The sequence below is a fragment of the Taurulus bubalis genome, assembly GCF_910589615.1.
Source record: "Taurulus bubalis genome assembly, chromosome: 15".
In the NCBI taxonomy this organism is placed as follows: domain Eukaryota; kingdom Metazoa; phylum Chordata; class Actinopteri; order Perciformes; family Cottidae; genus Taurulus; species Taurulus bubalis.
In genome coordinates, this window is record NC_136603.1 from 17,820,407 (window position 1) to 17,840,352 (window position 19,946).

Sequence of the window (19,946 nt, forward strand, 5' to 3'; positions counted from 1 at the left end):
TTCTCTGCATCTGGGAGAAGAAAGCCGAATTAAGTCTGAATGATTTACACTGAAAACTACAGCCTTTGCAGGGCGACCTGTCATTTCTGAACATCGCGTTTACAACATTACATTTTGGATCTTTTGAACCAAGCAGGAATTGGCTCTGGGTCGGCTTCAGCTCTCGTGAGGAAGGATTGCCTTTTTAGGTAGCCACTAGAGGGGAAATTTGCCAAAAAGGCGTCTTGCCAAACAGCTGCAATTTTAGTTTGAAGGCAAACAAATAGAATCACAGTTTTTACCCACTTCCAAAAAGTAGAGAAACTCAGGACGCTGTGTTGTAATGAGCATTAGGAATACTTGACATTTACCTTTAGCTTCTTCAGTGGCAACTATGTTACAATGTCTGAATGAATTTTACTGTGAAGGAGTGAGGCTTGACCATCATTATGTCAACGAGAGTCAAGGCCTGTAGTTTGTGTTTATTCCCACTAGGAGGCACTGTTGGACATGTCAGTCTGTGTCGTCCACTCTGATGGATCTGTTTGACACAAAGGGGCAACTCTCAATTCCAGGTCAGAGGGAGTCCTTTGACGTTCATTCAATACTTCTCTATTGTTACGTAAGTAACCAGAACTCATTTTGAGACTGATCCAGAGTCAGCCACAACTTTAAGTGACATCTCAGAAGAACAAAACATTTTTTGAGAACATGTTTTGAGGAATTATAATTAGGGTTTGAATCAGTAGCCTACTTCAGAAAACACTTTTAAAATGTAGATTGTTTTTTTTTAGGATGCATTTCATTCGCCTGAACATTAGGCGCATTGACTGTGAGTTAGTGCAACACGGCGCGCACATTTAGCTTTTTATCCTTTCATGTCATCACCGGTGAGGAATGCTGCATCAAGCCCATCAAGGCACGTCTGAGGCCACTGCCAAGCTCTCCGTGTGGGCGATTGTCCAAAAGGCAGAGTGTAAACATAGGTGTAGAGCTGGTGCGTAGCAGCTGTGCTGCCAGTACAGATGGTGTGTGTGTGTGTGTGTGTGTGTGTGTGTGTGTGTGTGTGTGTGTGTTCTTTTAAGTTTCCAAAGAATTGTACTACTGCATGGGGCCGTTCAGGGTAGGAGGTAGTAGGTTCGGGGATGAGAAAAGGATGAGTGGCACTCGGCGCACACCCTTAGTCTGACTCACACACACACATACACACACAAGGTTATACTCTGGAAACAACCACGGAGCATCCCCTGTGTGGTTTGTGACACTCGCACCCAACAGACACACTATCACACGCACAGTTGTGTACATATACAGTTGGTTTTCTTTCAATCTTCTCAGTTTCACGCACGCTTCTCAGCTCACCGACTGAACGTAAAACACTGAGTCCTTCCAACAGCCGATGCCGTCTGCCTCCTCTCGCAGAGAAATGCTCCCTCTCTCTCTCTCCTCCCTCGTCTCAAACCCACACTCATGGCACCCAAAGCGGTGGCTTTAACCGCTCCGGGCCGTGCCGAGCTAAATGGGCTGTGTCTCGAGCTCGAAAGATGCACAGCTGTATATTTAGCCCCCGGGGTCATTTCCCCGGAGGCCCTGCCCCGGGCTACGTTTATCCCCGCCACTCAGCAGGGAAAAACTCCCAGCATGCTATAGCTACCTCTGCCTCCCTAAAGGAGCGGGCTATAATTTGGTGGATTGGTCAAAGGAGCCACTGTGCTCATGGGAAAGGAAGCACATGCTGCGCCGTTGGAAGAGATGGGTGAAAGTCACACTCGGGCCGCGATGTGCTGAGAGACAGACTCGTGGCCACGGCGATGCTCTCATCATCCGTTTGGTTTTCTTAGCACTCGAACACGAATAACAAAGCAGACTCAGACGTGTTGCATCTAATTATAGCTCATCTGCGAATAAGCTGTGGATTGTGTTCGTGAAGGGGCTATGAAAGGGCAATGCAGGGAAATTCCAATTTATCACGACTTGGATCTTATTTTTTGTAGGTTTTGGCTATCTTTCTGTTTGGTAATAAAAACAGTGTGCTCACCGTCTTCGATCAGGAACACTGGTGGCATCATTAAAAATAAGTGAGATGAGGGCAGGCTGAAAACTTTCTGGGCTGCATGTTTTGTATGAAAGGTGTGATATGAATACATAAAGTGGAGTTCAACAAGAGTCTGTTATTATCTAGTTAGCACCCACGGGCTTCATGGCGATGTTCCTACCGACTCGCTATCATGCCAGCAAAACGTGAGCAAAACATGTTTCTTTTATGGCAGATCTTTTATCTGCCATAAAAGAAACTTGTTTTGCTCACGTCTCATGTGAGTGGTGCGATATCCAAATATCTCTCTGGTGAATCAAAAGAGGTTGAATCTGTTCGTAGCCTGATTGTCGGACCTTTCGTGTTGTGCGGATTTAATTGTGGCGAAGTCTGCGCGTCTCCAAATCTCATAGGTTGTCCAAAGTAGAGGCCAGTAAACTGATATCATTGGTTTTGATCAATAAGAACTCTTTCTATGGAGCAGGAAATACTGCTCTTGTTTTCCTTACAAGCAAAATGTTATCATACTGGTTCGGCTATTATTATGTCTGCTATCATTTTGCTACCACATGGGAGATCAACAGCCTGTATTTAGCTCCTCTCATGAGAACAAATGCAATATGATGCTCATCTGACTTGGCTTAAGGGGGTGGCAGGCATGGCTCTAAGCTAGGGACGGGCAAGCAGCCAGAAAAACCGGAGTTTCTGCAATGAATAATGTTGTTTCACCCTTTCAAGTTGATTCCTGTCTAATCAATACCCAACGAAGCAGAAATAAGCTCTGGACATGCCCGGTTTGTGTTTTCAGTCTCCCTGCACGTGTTGCACAGCTCTTGGCTACTTAGACAACAATCTTTATTTTTTGCTCCTCTTCTTTACTCTCAGACTCTGCTGGAGTCTGCAGGCTAACTACTTTTGTACAATTTCTTGTCTTAATTAATGGCGATACATTATATTATTGTCATTTTAAGGCTGTTGTGTGCCACTGAAATATTGATAAAATAATAGCATAATAATGTAAGCACACCCTTTCAAATACTTATATAAAACCACACAACCAAACCAATAAATAAAATAGACTCTTTGGCTCTTTATGCAATGTCCGAGCCTCATAGTGTTTGGGGAAAACCCCTGCTTTGTATTCTTGCATCAAGGTCATGTCCATATGATACATTGCTGACATAAAACAGCCGAGGGCTCACAGCAGTTTCCTGTAAGTCAACAGCATGTATCAGCTGGGCCTTGAGATCATGTCCTTGAGTCGGAAACGCCACCATGACACAGCAAATCCTCATCATCTGAGCCGATAAAGTGGTCTCTAAAACGGTCTATAAAAGCTGGCTTTGAATTGATTCGCCAGAGATTGTGCGTGGCTTGCAATAATTGTCTTGATTTGAAAAATAAAAAGCTGTCTTTGATACGATAACTTGCATGTGAGGTCCGGTTCCCCCTCACATGTTTCCTTTGATCAGGGCGAAGAGAAACGGCAGACACTTCCTCCACGGACTATTTTGCTGATACACAACTTCCCAGGTTTTCTCATTCTATCTGAATTAGCCCCGACGATACTCAAAGCACGTACACGGCACACGCACACACAAACACACACACACACACTGCAGCCACCTGGCTGCAATTGTAACAAGCGGAAACGCACATGTTAGAATACATCAATGTGAGAATTGTTTGTGTCTGTGTGTGTGTTTTTCTGGGTGTCCACACAATAGGCTCTATTTGTGTGAGAATGCCTGCGACGGCAAATTTTGACCTCCGAGCAATTCTACAGTCTGCATTTAGAGGCTGAAACATCGGGCTGGTGTTTCCTTCTCCCTTCATTCCCTGAAGCAACTCTGTCTTCTACTTGTCTAATGTACAACAATAAACCACAGTTGCACACACACACACACACACACACACACACACACACACACGCACACACACACACACACACACACACACACACACACACACACACACACATCCACCGAGAGAATGCGGATCGTCATGATCTGACATTAAATTCAGATTTACAACTGCGCTGCCATGGCATTGTATTATTCATTTAAACACCATTCCCTTTATTCCTGGGTTGTATTTAAAGGTTGTAAGTTGGTATGTCACTGGTCAGGGTGATTCCAAAGTCTCTCTCTCTCTCTCTCCCTCTCTCTCTCTCTCTCTCTCTCTCTCTCTCCTCTCTCTCTCTGGCTGGTGGTTAGCTCTGGGCGTTTAGTCTATATTCTTGGGCCTGCACAGCCAGACTATAATTTACCCTTTTGCGTTTACTGTTTATACTCCACTGACGCTTTCTCCAGAAACAGAACATCCTTGGTGTCACAATGCAGCTGTGTGTGTGTGTGTGTGTGTGTGTGTTCACTGTCCAGGAGGAGGCCTCCACTATGTGCCTCCATCCAAATTACAAGTCTCGTGATATTACTTTTTGTTGTTGTTATTGTCTGTGTATCTAAAGCCTAATGTAAGACGTTGACATGAACACTGATATTTCCACTTTTTATCACGAATGTGACAATATTCTGAATTTGATACAGGTCATCATGTAAATGTCGGGATTAATGCTTATTTTTAAAATGAAGTACTTTCTGATTAAGACATATGGGATATGCTGATATAATTCAGGTTTGGGAGTGTTATTTGGACGTGTATGCAGGTCGTTTGGAATATGCTCCTCAATGAGGGTTTTTACTGCAGTCTTGCCTGTGTACGGCCAGCTCTGTGCGACAGATTATCATAGTTTGGAGGATATAAACCTGGTGAAAACGTAATAAAGTTTTTTTTCCCAATTGAATACATTTCATCCACATTTGTAACAAAACCTAGAATCTGATCAAGCACAACATGCCAACTTTCAGTACTTTTTACAATCCTATGTGCTGTTGTAGATCGATATTGAGAAGCTGTTGAGGTTCAATAACCCTTTTGACAATCTCTCAAATCTCCATGACAATAAAGCAGCCAGGAGGCAATGACATGCTACATTTACTGTACTGTATGTATGTATGTATGTATAATAAATACATACATACATATATATATATATATATATATATATATATATATATATATATATATATATATATATATAGCTTGCACTGAATCTGTTATGTTAACATCTGTGCATGTGTGTAGTCTGCGGTAGTCGCCAAGCCCACAGATGCTCATGAAATCATAGATCGCTCTGATGTTTTCTTCTTCTGCTCCCTGCCATGAACCCCTCTCTTTATCTCCATCCCCTCTCTCTGTACCCAACACCCAGCCGGCCCTGACTCTACATCCACCCATTCCTCGTAGTCTTTCATTTCATCTCTTCTCTGTCTTTCTTCTTTTCTCTCTCTCTCTCTCTCTCCTTGTCCCCTAGTTCTGTCTCCTGTTCTGTCCCTGTTGGCCTGACTCTCTCTCTCTCTCTCTCTCTCTCTCTCTCTCTCTCTCTGTCCATAGCTGTATATGGAGTTCCACGGATGGACTCTCTGGTCTTGGCTAATGGAAGCAGACTTGTCTCTTTGTGTAAATATTTGCACAGAGGGATTATAGATGGTCCCACGCATTCAAGGTGGAGCCCCGCTCTGCTCCAGGCCACATTAGGGCAAAGAATGGCGCCGAGCATAGCTCGGACATAGCGCTCGGGAGATGATGTGACACGTCGCGACATCACGCGACATGAGTTTTTGTGGCTTGAAGTGTATGAAGGTATTGAACTCACTTTTCCTTTTTCTTCCTTATCTCTGTCTTTTCTCTGAACAGGCACCGAGCAGTGACCTCCCTCTCAAACATGTAGACACCATGGTGAGTTTCAACTTGCTTCTCTCAATGTTTTTTTCTTCTTTTTTTCGCAGGTCCAGCCATCTCTTTCGGTTAGATTACTGAACTGAATGAGCAGATTAGTGTGCCTCTATGACACTGGCAAGATGTATTAAGTGTGAGTGGATAGAGGCGTTCCAGCTGGCGTGAAATGACAGCTGCGCTTCATCCGCCGCAAAAACTCCTTAAAACGGTTCAAATTTTTCTCAATTCGAGCAACTTCAGGTGTGTACGTGATACGTTACAGAGTCTACAAATCATTGTTTCATTTGCCCCTCTGACGTACGGGTGTCCACGGGAAGTACGTTTTTGTTTACTGTTGAAAGTTTGGACTGACCTTGTCATCGTGCTAATCCAATTTTCTGTGGAGTTTCCAAAAAAAACGTTCACATAAAAAGACAAAGCCAGATTTTTACGAGATAATGACCATCTCATCAAACTGTCTTACTGCTAACTCGAGTGGTAAAAAAGTTGTGCTGGGAATCCAGCCAGGCTGCTGATTCTGTTCCCATTAGACCTGTTTTCCAAACGTCAGACGCCGAGGCCATCGCACTGTGTGATTAGCTGCTAATTCTGTGAGCAGGAGGATTTGTCAGTGCAATTTAATGTGAAGCTTTCTATCTGTGCCTCTTGGGTGTACACACACATGCTGGAAGTTCAAAGGTCAAGGTCAGCTACAGAGATCAGAAGGTCCACAAGTTCATCAACAAACTCACTCTTAAAACACATTTCAGGTAGACAAGATATTTAACATGTCACTCTATGACATAACTGTATAATGTATTTATTACTTGAACATGATAACAATGTTCAATGTGTTTAATTACTTTTACTATTGCTTAAATAATAGAAATGTTTGGAAACAACATTTTTAAAGGGGGGTTGATGGTTAATTGTTGCGCTATTCCTATGACATCAATGCAAAATTATGGAAGTCTTTTTCCTATTTCATTTGATTTATTTAAATGGTAATGGTAAATGGACTGTACTTTTATATCACTTTTCAAGTTTTCCGATCACTCAAAGCTACACGTCATCATCCATCCATTCATTCATTCATTCATACACTGATGGCAGGGCGCCTCTCCATCGAGCAGCTAACGAACATTCACACACATTCATACACATGAGGCACAGCTTGCGGGAGACACATCAACACCGGTAATCAAACCACCGATCCTCCTGTTGAAGGACGACGAAGAAGCAGTTCCTCTCTTGGGTGCATAAGGAACTCGACACTCTTGGAGCACCTGCTTCTACATCTTGGCATCTCCCCGTCTCGTGGGCTTGCGGGCCCAGGGGTCTGAGTGGTCCCTTCTGACCGGAGCAGGTGGCACAACGCTGCGGCGCTTCATCACACGCACACCTTGCTCCACAGCAACACATGCGTTTTACCATTTCATATGCAAGACACATCACATCTAAACTGGTTTAATGATGCAAATTCAAAGTGAACTTACCCCAGATAGTTTGTCTTTTGTATTTTATATTTGGGAGCACTCAGATAGTGACCTTCTCAATGACACGTTTCAAAATAAAAAGATCCCCCTTTTCACAGCTAAACAATAAATCATGGTTACATTAGTGGTTGATTACAAACCATTTCTGCAGTATCTGTGCATGGCAACAACAGCGTAGTCCAAGTTTAGGATAGATTGTAGTTATGGTAAATGAAGTATGGTTCAGATAAGGGTCAGGTTAGGCAACTAAAACTCTAAACTAAAAAAGTTAAGCTTAAAAAAGATTGCAGTTAGGGTTGACGTTAACGACTAACGATAGTCGCCGGTCTTGTGAAGGAGGGGATCTTTGTTCTCCTGCATCAAAGTTGGGTGCAGGAGACTCCCAATGTTAAACTCCCATCCACCACCCAAACCACCACACCCTTACTTTTCGCTGGATATGGGGGACACCACTTCCTGCCCTGAGACATAAATGAATGGGCTGAATGACACAGGCACAAGTACAGTAGCAGATATGAACCACATCTGAAGTCCTCTCATCTCTGATTTTACCATTCAAACCCCGAGTCTTGCTTCTGTGAGGAACCATACCGTGTGCTTTACTACTGGCCACATTTAGCCTGTCGCAACATGTAATTTGTCGCTATACATATCGGACAGTAAAGGGAATCAGAATTACTTAACAACGACGCATCCTCCAACATTGGTCACTCTACATCACTACTGTTTTGGGCTTTCACCACAGATTCCAGCGAAGACACCCCCCTCGGAGTGATGGGTAATCAGACACACATGACTTGTTCGATGATATCACCCCCAAGCCTACATGTGGCTGTTTTGGAAATAGCGGATGAACTTTAATGAAGTCGTTATCGTGGCTTCAGGGTAAAGACTCCCGCCTCCATATGTGCATGTTGGGTGAACACGCACACAACAATTAGAGCGCACATGTTTGCCCGGGACTCACTCGGCCCTGGCTGTCTATGACACAACTTCCTGTGAGTGGTATTTTGTCTGGGAAAGGAAGGATCAAGTAACCGATTTAGAGTTACCACCCAAAGCCGCATGGCCGCTTTATCCACAAGGATCAAAATATGTGTTTGTGTGTGCGACTGCTTTTATTGGCCTTCCCCCGTGTTGTTGTTCACTTTTCTCATCCAGTGTAGTGCAGAAGAGCACACACTTGCTTTATATCGGACAGTTTTCCCTCTCCGGTCATAATTTGGTCTGCAACCTAATTTAAGGGGCAGAGCCTGGAACACACGGTGATTGTGTGTGTGATTGAATGAGTTTGTGTTTCAGGCCGCGTGATCACGCCTGCATGCGTTGGGAGAGCCCCTATGCGTGAGTGCGTGTCCGTGTGTGCGAGTGCAGCTGCTACTGTCTGGCCACGGGCATTTGCTGCCGCGGTGAGGCTGTGACGTCTGGGAGATGTTTGCCCCTCGCCACGGAGCATTGGAACGACCAGTCCTATGACCCGCTCTTTCCTCACAGTTTGTGCCTCGGTCGGTCTGGTGTTGATCTGCTTCGTTGCTCTGTGGACTCCTTTCAGTAGAAGCTTTTAACTTATTTGAGATTTGACTGCACCATTTAAAAAAAAAAAAAAAAAAGATGTTAAGATGTTTCATGAGAGAGTTTGCTCGGTCTTGGTGATTTTTCTCATCTTTTTGTATTTGTGACGGAAAGATGAGGAAATGACAGGAAAGAGATGGAAGCTGAGAATACACATACTATGAAGACGAAAATACGAAAATGTGATATTAACATTATTTACTTAACAAAAACAGGTTATTTGTTAAGACTTGTGCAAAAAAGACTCAACTGGCTTTAATGTCAGAATAAGATTCACACACACAGATACAGCCACGAGCATGTTTGTGACATTTGACCGGCCGTGACTTCGCACACAGTGGTGTAGTGAAGAGCACCGATCAGCTGATTTGTGTGCGCTTGTGTTTGTGTGTACCAACATGCATCCGACCCCAGATGTTTGCCTCAGGAGATGGAAAGGGTTAGCAGTTGCAATTTAGATCCGTACACAGATGAGAAGGAGGGAGGGAGAGAGGGAGGGAAAAGTTGAATATGAGGGGGAGAGATAACGTGATGGGAGGCTGAGTGGGAGGGGGGAGGGTGGTCACCACACACAGAGAGGGAGAGGGAGAGAAGGAAAGGAGAAAACGGAGCGGACACAGAAGACAGAAAACAAGGAGCGCTGTGGAGGTCTCTGTTCTGAGCCGGTGCCTGAAGTGGCCCACTGCAAGCAACTACAGCCCAAAATAGATTATTCTATTCCTTCCTCCTCCCGCTGTCAGAGAAAAAGGGAGAGGTTTCACTGGGGGAAACTTCACTGCCGGACTGAGAGCAGTGAGCGAGGCAAAGGGAGCTCTCCAGAGATGAACCGAGGAGGGTCTTTGAGAAGGCGGCTCTCCTCTCTGAGGGGGGCATGGCGATGGAGTACGGGTCACCTTTTCCGAAAGGTAGGACGCGGGTAGAGGAGCGAATGGATGGATGGATTTTGTCGACGCGGGTCCCGTTCTTGTCTGCTCCTTCATCGCTTTTTCTTCTTCTTTGTTATCGAGCAGTTTCTCTCGTGTCCTTCGCGGACTTTTACCAGCCCCCAACGTCTTTCCCCCTCCCTCATCCCTCCCTCTTGCTCAGATGGTTAATTTGAATGGCCTGCTTGTAAAGTCAACCTCCACAGATGGTTTTCATCTGGAAACAGGCCTGCTGGACCCCCCACTCCAGTTCCCACCTCCTCCTCCTCCTCCTCCTCCTCCTCCTCCTCCTCCTCTCCTCCCACCTTTTTTTTCCCCCCAACACAAGTTCCCAAAGGAGAGTAACAGGTCTTTGGGTGCGGATTATGTGATGTTCAGGAGCTGATGTTTTTCTTCTTTAAATCTTGGAGCTTAGAAGCTGGCTTCATCGATAGTCATGGCTGAACAGTACACTCCATTCATAGAGTCACAGCACTTGAACATCACGTCTTTCAGCCTTCAATGACGTCACCAGAGTGAGAGAAAGTTATCGTCTCATTACTGACCGTAGCTTCACTGCGACACGTTTATTTACCCAGATGGTTGCACTTGAACACACATGTTGTCGCTCATAAAAGGCTCTACGCGCCAATTCAGACTAATCTGAAGCAAAGACTGTGAATGTATTGCCATCTTTGCAGCACAATATAAACACCACCTCCTCAAAACTCTCCCCCACTCTCTAATTAAGGTATTTGTTTGCCTTCTGGTTGAAGTGGTGGCACTAATGCACGTTGTCGTCCTACGAACAGGATTTCTCGTTACCAATTCGGAGAATGTTCTGATCACCTCACAGTGGTCATTTTTAAGAGGACTTTGGGCTTTCCTTGACTTTCATGCCCAACACGTTCCACATCGCCACTCAACACAAGCCCTCTAAGCCGTCTTCGTCCTGCGAGTCTGTCTCTGAACTCTCTTTTCGGCCGTTTCTTGCTCATTCATCTCTGTCCTCCTCTGGCGACTGCACTTTATAGCCCCTGGCAACACGCTGAAACGTTTAGGCCGAAGCGCAGAACGAAAATGGGGGATTTGCTTTGTGTCGCCTCTGCCGGGCCACGGACTCATGTGAATACTCACCAGGGAAGAATTTGTTTAAATTAAGTGGATTTGATAGGACAGAAAAGAATATTGTCTGCGTTTGTGGCCGTATATGTTTGAGTATTCATTCAGTGAGAATGAATTTGAACACAAATTAAATCAATATATGTTGGGAGATCTTTCCTTTTTAATAAATCAAAGCAATTTTTGCAAGAAATAGTCAAACTGCAGGAATGTTTGCACTTTTTACTGTGATATCAGTATCAGAAATACCTAAAATGCTGGATCGGGTATCAGTGAGTATGCTAGTATATGCAGCGATCTGATATCATGTCATCATATCATTTATGAGCTAATTTACGGTACACAGGATCAACAACATAACGTGTCACTACCGGATCGATACCCTGCATGTGAAACTCCTATCAATCACATCCATATAGGGTTGGTAGTATAGTTATTACTGATAGTAATATATATATATATATATATATATATATATATATATATATATATATATATATATATATATATATATATATATATAAATATGTTTGTTTTTTTTCTTCTTTTTTTCTTTTTCAACACACTGGTATTGGATCGGTACTTGGGATCGGTAGATGCACAAATTCAAGTTTTGGAATCGGGGAAAAAATAAGTATATCAAAAACTCTATTCAAAACAAATAAAAGTCAAGCATTAACCTAAACACACTTTGTTTCCTCAGAACATAGCTGGTGCTAAACTAGTGGCTAGATAAGGCTATAGCCCCACCAAATATAAAACATTTTCCCTATCTCACCACCAAGAAATTTAAATCCTGCAGTGTCAATGTGACGATTTTGTCTGTTTTCTTTTACTTGACTTCTGTTCCCTTCAATCTCCAACTTTCTACCTGTCAAGTTCTGGAAAATATAAGGTTGGAGCGCCACCATAGATTAGGGCACATAGACTCACTAAAACAAAAAAAGTTACAGAGATACATTCAACTTCCTTGCTAGCTAGTTTGCTAGAACTAGCTCTACTGGATTGCCAACAGAACACAAACTTATTGTTATTGTTGCAACTTTTTACCATTTTGAGCTGCAACAACAACATTGGAACAGGCCCACTCACATGATTATGTTGGTTCCGTTAGTTAATGTGTTCTCTGACAGTCAGGCGAGCGGGGCTCTTGCCACCGATGCTTAGTCAGCCAGTCTGATCTAATGGATGATGATGGATCACAGACCCCTCCTGTGTACATGTGACCCAAACCCCACAGGGGAGTGAACAAGTCCACCTGGCCTTTGACCCCCTCCTTGAGCTGGTTTCGAGTGGGAAGAGAGGCAGACTAGGCATCGTGGAGCCAAACACAGTCGATCAAGGGCCTCTGCTTTGCTGTGTGAGGGTTGCATGTGACGTCATCCTCACGTCACACGAGGGCCCATTGCAAGGTGCACTTTGCGCACAGTCTGTATAATTTGAGGCAATAATTAGAATTTGACTCTCAATGTGATTAATTTAGAGGGATGAATACAATTTAAAATTACCTTTGGAAATATGTCAAATTTTCAACTAGTCATCAACAACATTAAAGGCAGAATGAGTAGGATTTGTTGGTTGCAGTTTGTGAACACACAAAGTTGGCCCCTGCAGCGCTCCCCATTGGGGGACAGCTCACATTTGCTTTGGAAGGAGCTTAGTCCGCTTGGCTTTTTCGCCTCGCTATATTTGCGTCTTTTTTCCAGCGCTGTGTCCGTCATTTTCGTAGTTTCCTCTTGGGTGCTAGCTTACAATCTGGCACCTGGTGTCATAAAATAAACTCCAGACAGAGGGAAAGTATCTCTGTGGATACAGACACCACCCCACACTTCTAGTGGGTCATATCATTTGTGATGATTGACAGGGATTATTGTTGGAGGAGTCTATACATTGTTTTTTGGGGGGGAAATCCTACTCATTCTGCCTTGAACAGATCGGACTTATGGTGCCATTAGAGGACAGCTTGGTTCAGGAACTGCCTTATAAACAAAACAAAATCACGGATCAATAGAAGGTAGATCCACAATCAATGGAAATATGAGTGACATTATGGACTTTATGATACTAAATGGAATGCTTGATGTAACTTACAACCAATAAATACCTGTTTCAAACTCTGTTGCTGAACAAATAGTATTTTATATATATATATATATATATATATATATATATATATATATATATATATATATATATATATATATATATTGAAGTTCTATGCATAGGCTTATGTTAAAGCTCTACTGTTTTTCTTTGTGTTTTGCAGGGCTCAACGAAATCTTCAAAGAGCATGGAGTCCCGGCGCAGACCTTCAAGGTAGGAACTCTACCCTTCAAGTTTCCCATAAAAGGCTTCATTCGGCTTATTGGACTGTATTTATTGAATTATTTTAGGAACTAATCTCCACCGTTTCCTCCAAAAGGAGAAAAAGATAAGGAAGGCAGGGAAATAAATATCAAGGACAACCGCATCATCCATCCCCTATCACATTCAGCTCGAGTCATGAAGCATTTGAATTGAAAAGTTGTGTTGTAATATGATATTTGCCGTAGCAACATGCCCTGCCATTGAACTGGACCCCACGCTGTTTAGTGGGACACAAAGATATTTGGTGTCGACCCCTCTCACCTCGGTCCCGAGGGAGTCACAGATGTTGTCAGTTGTGTAAGTAATGTGTAAAACTGGACACCACAACAGTGCGTGCTGAAGTTCTACGCTGAGTTTGAGTGACAGTTTGATTCCCTCACAGCAAGTCAAAGAGTTGATACGGAGTTATAAAAACAGTTCAACATCTCATACATCGTCGCTAACAACAGCTCAGGAACAGTATGAGATTACAGTCATTTTCCATCCATATAAAGGGAAAAGCAAAGGCTTTTCAAAAGTGCATAACAGCTCAATCATGTAGGTTATCTATTATGTAATGCTCTGGCTAGCCAATCAAACCGTTGCGTCCAGACAGGCTTATTTACATTCTGATACAGACAGATTGGTTGTGCTGATACACAGATAACACGCCCTCATCCATTACACACAAACATTTGATTTATGTTGAAGATTAATTAGGATGCATACAAACTTTTTTTTAATTGTTATCTACTTTGTTACATCTAGTTGTGTATGAATACACCACAGTCAACACTGTAAATGGTTCCCATATAACGTACTGTAAACTACGGCGGAGTCATCCATTTTAATCATCTTATCAGATCCTCGCAGCTCTGACTCAGTGAAGCAAACATGCAAAGTGAGCTGGAGTTAAAAGCTTCTTTCAACATGTTGATGGTTCAATTGAAATCGGTCCTGTGTTCCTAAATGTTTGGACAGAGTTTCACAAAAATTCAAAATAATTAACTCTTGGTAAAGGAGATCATATAGTTACAGCTTTGATCAGACTAAAATGGCAGGCCTATTATGTCTAATAGAATCTGTGTTTGGCTAGACATTTTATCACCTTTTGAAGTTTTATGGCAAACATTTTCGAAAAAAAATGTCTGTTTTGTATTTAAATATACTCCACATAATTGGCACATGGTCTTTGTGCAGGAATGAAAAGTATTTTGCCTCATGCTATGTTTATGAAGTGACCATTGACTGATCATTGACCCTTGAGATCGTGGGAAGCTGCAGGTGTTCACCACCAGGAAGTATGGGATGACGGAGGCCTCTCAGTGTTTTAGATTAAAGAGGCAGAACTCTTGGTTGTTCACTATTATTACTAAGAAATATCCGGTGAGATGTTTTACAGCCCAATGTCTCAGGTGTCCTGATAAAACATTCCTAGTTTACTGTTGGTCTTGGTTGAAATGAACCAATGAGATCACTGCGGCTCTGAAATTGAGCGTGTGGAGATAATGCTTCATTCTTTTAACGCGATGTGCAGAAAAAGCACAATCGCTTCATCTCTTCAGCTGATGAGAAGCAGGTTGGCTCTAGGCCGGTCAGCACATGCTGGTGGATCTGGAACAGGACCAAACCACAGGTCTATATTGGCCCTGCCTGCACCCAGAGGCCAAATACATACATATGCAGAGACAGAGAGGGGAACAAAAGAGAAAAGGAAATACTAAGAAACATGCACAATCGGAGAGAGAGAAAAAAGGAAATGTGAGAAATAACACCAACATAAAGTTTGGCGAATTTCAAACACGAAAAAATACAACTTTCAGAACAATTTGTAAAGTATGTTGCAACACATGAGAGAGAGCATGTGTGACATATCAGTTTCATGAATAATTTCCAGTAAGCAAGTTTTGAGTGGCTCCAGATGTACAGTACCAAACACGTTACAGTGCTTGTATAGTAAACCTGGAGAGCTCCTCTGTCCCAGACATATGAGCAATTTCCTCAGAGGCTTCTCACAGCTGACAAATGTGGGAAATATGCTGCAGTCTGGGCCCCAAGGGTCCAGACGCCTCTCCCTTAACCTCTCCATCTCACTGTCCACATTCTCTGGAGACATTTTGAAGTGGACGAGATCAGCGCAGGCATTGAAAGTAGAAGTTCCTCACAAAATGAAAAGTTTGTCAAAAGTCTAGAGAAAGCTGTTGAAATGAGATATACCTATTCACTTTCTTCGGGTTGAACTGTGGCTTTTAACAATCCGTAAAAAAAATAATTCAAAAACGTTTCTCCAAAGCACTGGCAAATCAAGAAGATAAAGTGTTGGATTGTTCAACTCTTAATGAGATCATTTGGCAACAGAGCATTGGATTATGCTGCACTGGCTGTTTGGAGACATTTGACCGAAGCTCAATTAAGCACAAAGCCACAAGAGGCCATGATTTACAACGGCTAAGCGGGCGGTTATTCCATATATACCTGTCACGGTTTCATAAAATACAGTTGAACCCCCTCGCTTGGGGCAGTGATTCCCTTCCAACCCGGAGGGCGCTATCCACCGGATCCCCGTCAATTTCTTCTTACTCTGTTTGCCCTCTCAGACGTCCCAAGTCCAACAGCACAACATGTGTGTAATACAGAGAGTGAATCCTTTAGAAGCCAATGCAACCATATTAGGATATTTGTCCGTTGTAGTCTCGAAGAACAGTGTTGTGTTCAACTGAATCTGAAATGTAGTTTCCTGCATTGACGAGGAAGGGATTTTCAGAGAAAAACATCGACACACGACATCACAAGATCACAAGATCACGCACTATCTGGTCTGATAAACACAAGTGCGTGTTTGTAAATCACATGTGCGGCATTACTTCTGGGTCTTAAATTCCTCGCTATATTTCTAGGCCCAACGGGCCACCTGGGTTTCATTTCTTGCACAGTGAGGCCTTTGATATGCAAAACTGCCTTTTGACCCCACACTAAAGATGATGTGCTTCTCTATCTCCCTGACAGGAGCACGAGTCTGCTGCAGGCCCTGGAGGAGAGCTACGAGTTGGACCTGGTCTACATCACAGAGAGGATCATCTCCGTCTCCTTCCCCGGCAGTGTGGAGGAGCCGAGCTACGCCGCCAACCTGCGGGAGGTCGCCTCCATGCTGCGCTCCAAACACGGCCACAACTACCTGGTACAGTGCTGAAGGAAAATATAAAGCGATTAATTGAAAAAAATAAAATAATGAAGCAGATAGCGTAAGTTCAGGCAAGAACATGAAGTCATTGCAGCTGCCCGGGTCAGCCGATCATCAGCTGATCCCTCACAGTCCAGGCTACACACTTCCGATGTATTACCTGTTTCTGTGTTCATCTCTGTTCATCCGATGCTATTGGTATTACTGCCTGGTGTTCACTGGCCAGTGGCTGCTACTAGAAACTCACCACTCAAAACCTCAGCCTTAACCTACATTTCTTACGTTTCTTCCTGAACTCTAAAGCTTGGAAACTTTCCTGCAGTTTTAGTGGGTTGTTTGTGTGTCAGAACCTATTCTGAATGTGTGTAAAACAATGTTTGATGAATAGTAAAAAGGACGTTGTTCAAAATAAGGATGCACCGATCCGACTTTTTCACTCTGGGGTTTTTGTATCTGCCGATACCAATGTTTAAGTAATACGCTGTACGCCTCGCTGTGTGGAAGAGACTCCCTGTGGATTTCTCCATTCATTCACAGAGGAAGACAAAGTTTCTCTCGCATGAGTCTCAGTGTGTTTATCTGCTCTAACATGAGTCACTATGGTTAGCATGTCCAGCTAGTAAGCTCACTGAGCAGTAACATAGTGTTAATATACTACCTTTGCAAAGGCAGCAAAGGAAAACCTTTAAAATAGTAAAGACTGATCACTTAAATCAGATATAGAATAACATGTATTCCTGTCTGTCAATCCACTCTACAACATAATGCAGAGGATTTGTTCTGATGGTGTTTACTTTTACTTTCTCCTCAGCTCTTCAACCTCAGTGAGAAGCGTTATGACATCAGCGAACTTAATCCAAAGGTAAGCCTGATTTGATCTCTCCTCTCCTCTCCTCTCCTCTCCTCTCCCATGTATTGTACTGACCATCAGTCTGACTGAGAGTCTCTCTCCTCTCCCAGGTGTTGGACTTTGGCTGGCCTGACCACCATGCTCCGGCCCTGGACAAGATCTGCAGCATCTGCAAGGCCATGGACACCTGGCTGAGTGCGGACAGCCACAACGTGGTGGTCATACACAACAAGGTGAAACTAAGAGGATGCTTGCTGTGAGAATGGCATCTCTAGCTCTCAGGCTCCTCTCAGGGCCCCCACTTCCTGAGGGCTGCAGCTGTCTGGTGTGTTTGTGTGTGCAATGAAGAGTGTGTGAGAGTGTGTGTCTCTTAGTGTGCTTGTTTGGGTTGGGTCGTGCTGGACGAGGGTTAGGAAAACACAAATTAGGGAGGTGAGGCACCCCACTCATCATGGCTACTTTGGTTTATTTACCCTTTTTACTCGTAACAATACCATAACAACTGGATTGACCAATATTTTAGTGTTGTTGCCTAAACTTACTTGCATAACATTATAGTCTTGTGGCGAACCACACTCGTCTGGATCCTGAACATGCCGACTCAAACTATAAAAAGTCCAAATGCAACGACGAGACCAAGGTCCTTATGTAATCATTTTCACGTTAACCCCACGGCGTTCTTGATTGTGTTTCGCAACTTAAGAATTAAACATCGGATCCGTGCCTCATTCCCAAATCTTCCCACAGGGAGGTTACAAACAAGTCGGCTGCCATAACAACTGGTGTTATTTTACAGCAAGTTGAGTAATGCTGGTGATGAGTGTGGGCTTGGAAGTTGCGGTGGTCACTAAGGAAGCGGGCCGCTTTGGGTCTACACATATCAACAAATCATTTCCACTGGGCTCCACGCTGTTTAAGCGGCCGCGCTATTTATACTGTGGGACACACTCATCCTCCACTGTGACCCTTGTTTTAAAGATGGATGGATATGTCAAATGAGTGCAATCTGAGACTGTTTTGTTGCCATAGTAATGGGCTTGGACTTTGGCTCAGTTAACTGCTCATTAAATGCCCAGACACTATTTCTTTTACCATATACATAACCGGTATAGTCACGTATATCTTGATATGTTTTATGATTGAAATTGATATTACTACATAAGCAGATCTTTAAAGGTGTACTCCACCAATTTACCAGTCGGTTGATACGTCTTGAGGGGAGCTATTTAGCCCGTAACAGCTGTTTTAAGTGTCTTCTGTGGTTCTGAATAAATAACTCTGGTGATGTCATCATGCTTGGGCTTGGAAACTTTCCCCATACAGCAAAAAAGTTTCAAACTGGGTTGATGGAGTTTGAAAAATCTGGGTACTCGCTAGGCAGCAGAGGCCCAACAAAAAAAAAAATACTTTCAATTTGCGTTATGGGAAATGTAGGATCCTGCAATTTGGGATTTTTCCTCAACAAGTGACTAAAAGTCCCAACTTTATGAAAGAGCAATACTAAAGTTTTGGAGTAGGTTCTGACTGAATCAGATTTTAGTAGCATTGATCTTAAATCTATCTATTTTTGTCTGCTGGTTCCAATTTTGTGTTTTGAATATTGGTGATGAGGCTACCTTTTGGTTTGCGTTTGAATCTTGAATATTGTATTTAAAAAAAACGACCACTATAGCCCCATTAAATATAATTATATATATTGAAGATGTGGAAAAATGAATTGTTCTTGTGACACCACCGTGGCCTGGAAGATATCTGTAGTTGACTCTTTGAGTGATCGTTGTCTTTTCAGGGCAACCGGGGCAGAACTGGAGTGGTGGTGGCAGCCTACATGCATTACAGCAACATATCTGCCAGGTAGGTCCATCATCACAACTATACCTGCAGAGTGGTAAGAGAGAGGACGGAGAAGGAGAGGAAAATAGAAGAGGAGACAAACACACACGTGAACAGAGAAAAAAACACAGAAAAATCAGCATTGTTCATCACAAGACTGAAGCCCCGTTGCAAGAACAGATGGAGATGTGATGAACAGAAGGAGGAGGGGTGGAACTCGAGACTGTAGAAAAACACTTTTATCGGGGAAAAAAGAATAAAGTGTTTGATATAATAATTTTGCGCAGAAAGCAATGAGTTAGTGAGTCACTATATCACAAGACTCACATTATGAGTGCTCCTCTTATTCTTTGTGTTTATTGGATTAGATTGTAGGTATGTCAGAACAGAATGGTGTTCTGTTACAAAAAGCAAGGAGATGTAAACTGATAGACAATCAGACGAAGAGCGCATGACTTGGTGTTGTTTAGTCTGGAACACTGATTGTCCAGGAGGGAGAAAGAAAATGATGACGCTCCCTTCCCAGTGAACGTATTCGATTTCTCTTGGAACTAATTTGATCTCAAATCTAAAGCTGGTGCGAAGTCGCTTTGAATAGTTAAGTAGCAGCAAATTACCAGAGCATGAAAACACTGTGACACTCGTCATACGGGAATGTAGACGTCATGTAAAATATCACAATAAGATATTTTACTTTGTGCTACATGAATCAAAAGTTATGCAGAAGTCAGGCTTTAAAGAATGAGATCTTTAGATGTGCACTGGACCCACGAGGCTCACATTGCATGACATGACAGGGAGTATTATGAATCATCTATTTCTATCTCGTGGAAACTATTTAAACTATTGTTTT

The 19,946-nt window shown here is 43.1% G+C and overlaps 1 protein-coding gene across 1 annotated transcript in view; it reads left to right on the forward strand.

Moving 5' to 3' along the window:
• tns1b (tensin 1b) overlaps nt 1-19,946 on the forward strand; it is a gene marked incomplete at its 5' end in the record, with an annotated part of 135,524 nt that overhangs the window by 73,116 nt on the left and 42,462 nt on the right. The window contains 6 exons of the mRNA XM_079230690.1: nt 5,771-5,812; nt 13,150-13,199; nt 16,236-16,407; nt 17,222-17,272; nt 17,371-17,493; nt 19,050-19,114. Of these exons, the coding sequence (XP_079086816.1) occupies nt 5,771-5,812; nt 13,150-13,199; nt 16,236-16,407; nt 17,222-17,272; nt 17,371-17,493; nt 19,050-19,114 (503 nt within the window). The remainder of the gene's footprint in view (nt 1-5,770; nt 5,813-13,149; nt 13,200-16,235; nt 16,408-17,221; nt 17,273-17,370; nt 17,494-19,049; nt 19,115-19,946) is intronic.